The 8,320-nt window shown below is 39.8% G+C and overlaps 1 protein-coding gene across 1 annotated transcript; it reads left to right on the top strand.

The window, feature by feature from the left end:
* Positions 1-834: 834 nt before the first annotated feature.
* Positions 835-2,586, top strand: LOC149226117 (scopoletin glucosyltransferase-like). Its single transcript, XM_089375219.1, has one exon. It carries the CDS (start codon positions 920-922, stop codon positions 2,453-2,455), a length of 1,536 nt encoding a protein of 511 aa, XP_089231345.1. The 5' UTR covers positions 835-919; the 3' UTR covers positions 2,456-2,586.
* Positions 2,587-8,320: the final 5,734 nt, after the last annotated feature.

Genomic DNA, 8,320 nt, shown 5'->3' with positions numbered 1-8,320 from the left:
TTTTCCTATTGATGCTAAATCAAAAGGGTCGATTCTTGTAGACAACTAGCATATAAAAATTCCGTGTTCACAGAATCTAAGAAAGTATACCCTAAAACACTCCTTCAAAAGTCGATGGCCTTTCAATAAAATTAAGACTGACCACTCAAATTCTATTATACCCTCCATAATACATTGAGAATGAATTTTCTGGAAATGGAACAACCCACGTGGAATGACTTTAACTCCGAATATTCCATATCTCCTAATATTCCATATGGAAATTTATTTTGCAATCATGTTTATGTAGATCTAGATTATTTCATCTGGATGCTTGCTTTATTTCAAAATACGGTTTTCAGAATAAAATATTATGAACGATCATATTTAATAATATGATATTATTTTAAATCTTAGATATAATTAAGTGTTTCCAAATTATTTTTTCAAACTCTGGCATTACAAAATTCTTAACATTATAAATCTCACATAATTGTTTTAATTACTGTGAATATATAGCTATGCTAATTATATGTTAACAAAATATTAGTACGTCTGTTATTAGCGTAAACAGAAAATCCATATTACAATAGAATTGCGATAAATATGTTTTGGGTTTGAAAAAATATTACAATCTCCACTTTCAGTTTTATTCTTCGTTTATTTATTGACTTTTTTGTAATTAGGTATCGTGGCCCAGTTCAGCTTTATTCTCTATTCTTAAGACTTCTAGTCAAATCTTGTATGCACGTTACAATCACGCTACTATAGGCAGGGACCAGCATTTATGGCCGTTAAAGACTGAAACGTCACATTCACAGATGCATTTAAAGAAAAGCTCGGTGAGCATCTCCAAAGTCTTGAAATAACAAGGCTGGCGCCTGCAATTCTCAAGAAACAATTTTGCCATTGGAGCACTGTGTAACTGCCGGGCTTGATTATGGAAGAAAGAAAACCTCATGTGGTGGTCGTTCCATTCACGGGGCAGGGCCATCTTATTCCATTTCTGGAACTGGCCAAGTTGCTCACCTCTGAGGGCCTAGCGGTTTCGTATATAACGACTCCCGGGAACGCAAAACGACTCGAACCTCAGGTCGAGGGCTCGAATCTGGACATCCGGCTGGTGTCTCTTCCTATGCCTCCCATCGATGGACTGCCCACGGGAGTCGAAAGCTCCGAAAATATGCCCCTGAGTGTCCTCGTCCAACTGATAATTTCGTCACACATGCTCGCTGGACCGTTCGAAGAATGGTTGGATCAGCAGATGAATCGTGATAATAGGAATAACAAAGAGGCGCCCGATTCTTCCCCTTCTGCTGCTCCTGCAATCACATGCATAGTCAGTGACATGTGTACAGGATGGGTTCACCGCTCGGGAGCCAAGTTCGACATCCCCATCGTCGTTTTCTACACGGTGGGGGCGTTCGCCATGTCTGTTATGCACTCCCTCTATAACCACACGCCGCAGAAGAACGTAGAAGAAGAAAACGAGCCTTTTCAGATCCCGGAGCTGTGCTTCGACGTTATGCTGCGCAAGGCGGACTTGCCTGCGGGCTGGCGGGACGTGGATTCTATGCCCATTTGGGGCTTCCTAACGGAGGAAAATAACCGGAGCATGGAGGGCCGGGGCATCGTGATTAATACGTTTTACGAGCTCGATTCCTTGGGGATCGATCACCTGAGGAGCCTGACGGGGAAACCAGTGTGGAGCATAGGACCCATACTTCCTCCCGCTGTTTTCGACGATACGGGGATCGATCTCGGAATTATAAGTAGCCGGGGAAAGGCGGCGGATATCAGCGTGGAAGAGTGTTCGCGGTGGCTGGATTCTCGAACGCCGCAGTCCGTCGTTTTCGTGTGTTTAGGCAGCCAATTTTTTCTGGATGCCAAGCAAATCCGAGCCCTGGCTGCGGGGTTGGAGGCGAGCAACCAGGCTTTCGTGTGGGCTATTAGATGCCAACAAACAGAGCCCACCGACATGGGGCTGCCGGAGGGATTCGACGAGAGGACCCGAGAAAGAGGGCTGATTATATGGGGTTGGGCACCCCAGCTTTTCATTCTCTCGCATCCTTCGGTGGGAGCATTCCTGAATCACTGCGGGTGGAACTCTACCCTGGAAAGCCTGAGCATGGGTGTCCCCATGATCACCTGGCCCATGTTTGGAGACCAATCTTTTAACTCGACGCTCCTCGTGGAACGCTTGGGGGTGGGCATACGTATCTGTGTGGATATGAACACTGTGCCAGATGAAGAGGAAGTGAAAAGAGCAGTCACCATGCTTTTAGCTGATGAAGAAGGAAAAGCCATGAGAAGGAGAGCTCAGGAGCTGAGAAAGTTAGCAAAAATGGCCGTTGGTAAAGAGGGATCTTCTTACAAGAACTTGAAGGATTTTGTTAATGAAATGCAACAGTTGCACCAGAATAGAGCAGGGTTGCTGGAGTTTGAAGGCTTTGAGTTCGAAGGCTTTTGGGACTAGGTCATTTTGCACATCTGGTGGAGCTTTGTGCAAGTGTATAACCCGCCATTGTTCATGTGGTGCAACACAGGAATGAAATTGTTTTCTTATCAACGCTGGGAAATAATTAACAAAACGTTCTTGTGATCTATCATGAGCGGAGAGGATCGATTCCCTAGAGGTGTCACATTTTTATATTATCATTATTATGTATATGTTTAGATAATCTTCAAAATTCACATTATGTTTTCTTTGATTGGCATGACCATATTATTCTCATCTAAAATCACATTTTTATATTATCATTATTATGTGTATGTTTAGATAATTATCAAAATTCACATTAAGTTTTCTTTGATTGGCATGATCATATTATTCTCTTCTTTAATTTAGTCTTGTTGCTAGCCTTGAATGGTTTGTACCTTTGTTTTGGATGCTTTGAATAGTTTGTGTGTTTATATGTGTTTGGATTTGGATGGTAATGTTTGTAAATGTTACAGTGGTTGTGTTATATTTTTATATGTGTATGTAATTGTCTATTAGTGATTAGTTGGTGATGAAGAAGGGAGACAATCTTGTCAATAGGTATTATTAAATATATCTCGAAGAGTAGTTTTAATAATTTACTAGGTCAAGATTACTTTTGAAATATTTTGTTTCTTTCTTAATGTTTGGAATAATTTGTTTACTTCAAGAATATTTTGATGATTTTTTTTATCTATAGCCTATTTTTCAAAGTCAAGAAATAATGTATTTTTGTTTTTTTAACGAGTGGCCAAATTTATAAAATATTTACATTATTTGTTTCTCCAAACAATTATCACATCTCCTTCAAGAATATTTTGATTTGTTTTGAGTGTTTATAAATATCTTTTCTTCTTATAAATATTTTGAATACATTGTTGTATGCAATTATCTATTAGTAATTTGAATATATTTTGAATATATGTCATTGTCTATTAGTAATTAGTTGGTGATGAAGAAGGGAGACGATATTGTCATAGATTAATTTGCACTTTCTAGGAGGAGGATCGATTTTGCATATCTATTTCATTTTAAGTCTAGGTATCCTAACTTTTGAAAGCTAATTAATTCTTAATATTTTGCATCTAGTGCAAGAAATCAAATAGGATTAGAAATCCACATATACACTGAAATCAATGCATCTAGTGCAAGCAATCAAATATAATTAGAAATCAACATCTACACTAAAATAAATGCATCTAATATTTATTTTTAAGAAAAAACAGAGAGCCATGGCTAGGGTTTCAGGAAACGGGGACTATGCCGCCGCCACTCTGCAAACCAAAGAAGGGAGAATCCCGGGCTCGGATCGCAGCCCTTACGCAGATGGGCGAACGGATCATGATTCGGATCTGAGCATGAAGTTACAGTACGTCCGAGCTGTGTTTTATTTTGAGAAGAGGTCTGTGGAAAATCTTTGCGATGGAAAATGGAAGGAAGCGCTCTTAGATCCTCTCCTGGACTACAGACAGGACGCGGGGAGGTTGAATTCAGCGACGGATGGCAGACTTTTTGTGAAATGTAACGACGCTGGGGTCAGAATTTTCGAAGCTTTCTCAGATATTAATTTGAAGGATTGGGAGGATTTGAAGGATTGTTGCTTGGAGCCGAAGCTTAGCCGGACGGATCAGAATCGTGGAAGCGATCTCAGCAGCGTCAAACCCTTGGTTATTGTCCAGATCTGCAGCCTTCGAATCCTCTGGGTAACAGATCTGCCTTTATTACAGATCTGCGGCCCTCGAATCCTCAAGATCCGATGTCAAGGGTCATGGATCTGCTCTGAATCGGGAGCACAGAATAGGCATGGTACTCAGATGATCAGATCTGCAGGTAAACCATCAAATCTGGAGCCCAGAAGATCTTGGGGCCTTAAAAAAACCCAGATCGATGGACAAGCAGCTTACAGATGGCCAGTTCAGACGAGATCAACTCTGCAGCAGCTTTCGATCGTGAACCAGCTGGATCTACCAGAAGAACCTCATGCATTCCAGATCCAAGTTAATCTTTCAGGCAAAACAACGATGTTATGGGTTTGCCCATCAGATCTTGTGCAGGATCTTCTGCAAAAACTTGAATGCCGGCTGGGGATTCCCTCCTCCTGCCTCAGATTGCTGTATAAGGGTAAGCAGCTTATGCATTCTCTTCCTCTTTCTTTTTACAGCATTCAAAAGGACGCGTCTATTGGGGTTTCTTTCCGTCTAAGAGGTGGTTCATTTGGGCAAACCTCCTCTGCCCCTTCTTTCTCTTACAAAGATGCAGCACGCAAAAACGCTGCCCAACCTCAGTCTTCTACAAAGGCATCCCAGCTACATGAAGCTCCAAAGCCGTTTCTGGTAGACAAATCAGAGGAAATTCCCTCCATTGACTTCTCTAATCCTAGGGTTGAAAGCCGCTACCAGAGCTTTGCAGAATCCGCACTCATTTGCAGATTTAATGGCCTTTGGCCTCGCACAGCAGATCTTTATCAATGGGTCCATACCTCTTGGACTAAAAAGTGTAAAATCTTCTTATGTTCAAAAGGTTTTTTCTTAGTGCTTTTTGAATCAAGCGAAGACTACCAGAAAGCCTTAACGGGAGGCCCTTGGTTCTGGGGTTCAGCTGGGCTTTTTCTGACCCCCTGGTTTCCTGATTTCGACCCCTCTACAGCAGTCATCTCCAAGCTCCCCATTTGGGTCAGGCTCCCGAACCTTCCGGCACATTTTTGGGACTTCTCTGTCTTCCTAGCTATTGGAAACACTTTGGGACAATACCTGGCTACAGATACTTCAAGAAGGGAAAATGGTCTCTACACGTATGGCAGACTATGCGCAGAAATAGATATCAGCAAAGGACTGCCGGATCAGATTAATCTCAAGTTTGGAGATTTCCATTGGACTCAACCACTGGATTATGAGAACACAGCCTTCCGCTGTCGCCATTGTCATCAAACAGGGCACCTTCAGAGTACATGTTCACAGCTCAAAGATAAAAAGAAGAATCTGAATCGTAAGCCCAAATCCAAGAGATGGAATCCTGTTAAACCACTCCATCGGATGGACGATTTAGGCTTCTCGAGTTCGGAGGAGGAGGAATCTGAGGCAGATGAGCAGGTTGATGAGGAAATTGAAACTGAGCTACAGAATGAGGAAATTCCGAAGGACGCCCCCTCGGCTCACCAGGAGGCTCCCTCTATCCAGCAGATTTCTCAGAAACGTACCCATCTCTCTTCGCCCTCAGACTCTGACAAGGATGATCAGCCTTCAGGACAAAATAATCTACAACTTGTCATGACACAGCCAAACTCCACTGGGTGGATAAAAGTGAGCAAGAAAAAAGGCAAAAAAGGTCGATTTGAAGGAAACAACCCTTCGGGGTAGCCTTTTGATTAGTACTTTCCTTTGTAATCCTTTGCTTCTTTGAACTGTCCCTGGTCTGTCTATTTGGAGCAAGGTTGATCCCCTATCACCTTCGGCTCCATAGCTACTCTGACAAGCCTGTTTACAGGCTTGATTGTACTATATTTTCCATTACTTAATAGAATTAGTCTTTACTCAGAAAAAATAAATAAATAAATGCATCTAGTGTAACAAATCAAATAGGATTAGAAATCATCATCTACACTGAACTCAATGCATCTAGTGTGAGAAATATTTTTCCCTGTTTTTCCCCTCCATATAGATATCTATATCTCCCTCCATCTCTCCTTCTTTGCCTTTCTATATCACCCTAGACCGCCCTCCATCTCCTCTGACCCAAACACACATGTTCTCTCTCTCTCTCTCTCTCTCTCTCTCTCTCTTCATATCAATCTATCTCTCCCTCCCTCTCTCTATCTCTCCCTTCTTCCCTCTCTTCACCTACCATCTATATCTCTATATCCTTATATCTCTTTTTTGTCTCTCTATATCATCCACAAACCATACACATTGTTTATCCATATCTATCTATCTCTCCCTCCCTCTTCCTCGCCCTCTCCCTCTCTCTTCCCCTTATCTCCCCTTCTCCCCATTCTATCTCTCTTCCCTTCTACTCTCCTCTCTCCCTCTCTCTCTATCTCCCTTATCACTCCTCCTCTCTCTCCCACCTCTCCTTGTCTCTCCCCCCTTCTCTCTCTTTCCCCTCCTTTGTCGCTATCTCCCTCCCTCTCTCCTTCTCTCCACCTTTCTCCCCTCTCTCCTTCTTTATCTCTCTACCTCACCCCAGAACTTATACACAGTCTCTGTCCATCCCTCCCTTATAACTGCCTCTCTCTCTCTCCACTTTTCTCTCTCTATGTCTTTCTTATTCACTCCTTCTTCCCCCTCCAACTCCATCTCTTTGTTCCTCCCTCTTTGTCCCTCCATCTCTTGTCCTCCCTTTGGTCCTTCCCCTTTCTCCCTTTCTCTCCTACCTCCCTATGTCTCCCATTTCTCTCTTTCTCTCTCTCCCCAACCTTGTCATTATCTCCCTCCCTCTCTACTTATCTCTCTTCCCCTCTCTCCCCCCTCCATCTTTATGTCTCCATCTCTCTCTTTTTCTTACTCGTCTCTCCCTCTCTCAGTCTCTCTTTCTCTCTCTTTTCATTCCTCCTCTTTGCTCTTATCATTCCCTCTACCTCTCCAACTCTATCACTTTATGTCTTTTTTATTCCCTCCATATATATCTAGAGTTAATATATACCATGATATATTAATATATATTATAATATAACAAATTAAATAATATATTAAATTTAATATTGTATTAATCCAAATTCATTAAATTGAATATATTAATATTATAATATATTAATATTATTATCAATATTATATTTAATATTTAAATTTAAATTTATATTAATATTAGATTTAATGATGTTTTTTTATATGGTATGATAACCAAATTTATAATAAAACTACATCAAATTAATATTTTCAAATATTACAATTTTGATGTGGAAATATTTATGTCTTTCAAGATTTTAATATATCCATAAGATATGGTTTTTTAATATAGCCATAGGATATGGTTTTTCTTTTTAAAATTCAATTTACAAATATTTAATTAAAAGAAATATTAAAATATTTTGGGGCAAGATTTTCTCTTATTTGTGTTGAATTAACCTTTTTCCTTTGATTTAAGAAATGATATTGGCTTTAGTAAAGGGTAAAGATGTTTAAATTTGGAATTTTAATGTGGTCATTTTTTTTGTTAAAGGTAAATTTATGATCCATTCAAATTGGCCTATATGATAATGAGATAATTTATTATCTATTCAAATTACATATAATAATATATAGTCATATTTTAGTAATTAATCTTAGTCCATTGATAATATTAAAAAGTTTATATAATATAATTTAAGATTCATGCTAATGTTTTGGCCAACATTAGAGAAAATTATTTTTTGAGAACGTGACATACTTACATGTCGGGGTCATACTGGGTTGTAGAATGCACCTCTCGGTGAAACAAGATTAATTAAATTTACCTTTATATTGATGAAATGTGATACAGTTCAAACTACATCACTATTAATCCTAAGGAACTCCAAGCCGAAGCCAAAAGACATGGGACAAATTATCTACATTTGGGTTGTATAAGGATAAGTGTGTCAACCCTCACACATAAAGAATTAAATACTTTTGTTCTTGTCAGTGTAAGAGATCTAAATCACAACAAATGTACATATTCGCTCATCAATGGGATAGTAGCCCCTTTGTCTCGTGGACCAGTATGGTTCTACTACTACCCAAAATTTTATGTATATAATTTTGATGAACATATAAAATATCTACGATTACAAATCAAAACCAGAAGGGTTGACTTGAGAAGGAAGAGGAAAAACGTCTCTATACATACAAGAGGTTGCTTTAGACACACAAATACTTTATACCATACGGTCCTTCATACCCCGAGTAGAGA

Source organism: Pinus tabuliformis, chromosome J (assembly GCF_031772625.1).
Source record: "Pinus tabuliformis cultivar Carrire ecotype Pingquan chromosome J, CPIR1, whole genome shotgun sequence".
Classification (NCBI taxonomy): Eukaryota; Viridiplantae; Streptophyta; class Pinopsida; order Pinales; family Pinaceae; genus Pinus; species Pinus tabuliformis.
The sequence above is the reverse complement of the archived record's forward strand: the minus strand, read 5'-3'. Positions and strand labels throughout refer to the sequence as shown.

Excerpts from the sequence above, each read along its gene's own strand:
- LOC149226117 (XM_089375219.1), top strand. The coding sequence starts at position 920 with ATGGAAGAAAGAAAACCTCATGTGGTGGTCGTTCCATTCACGGGGCAG.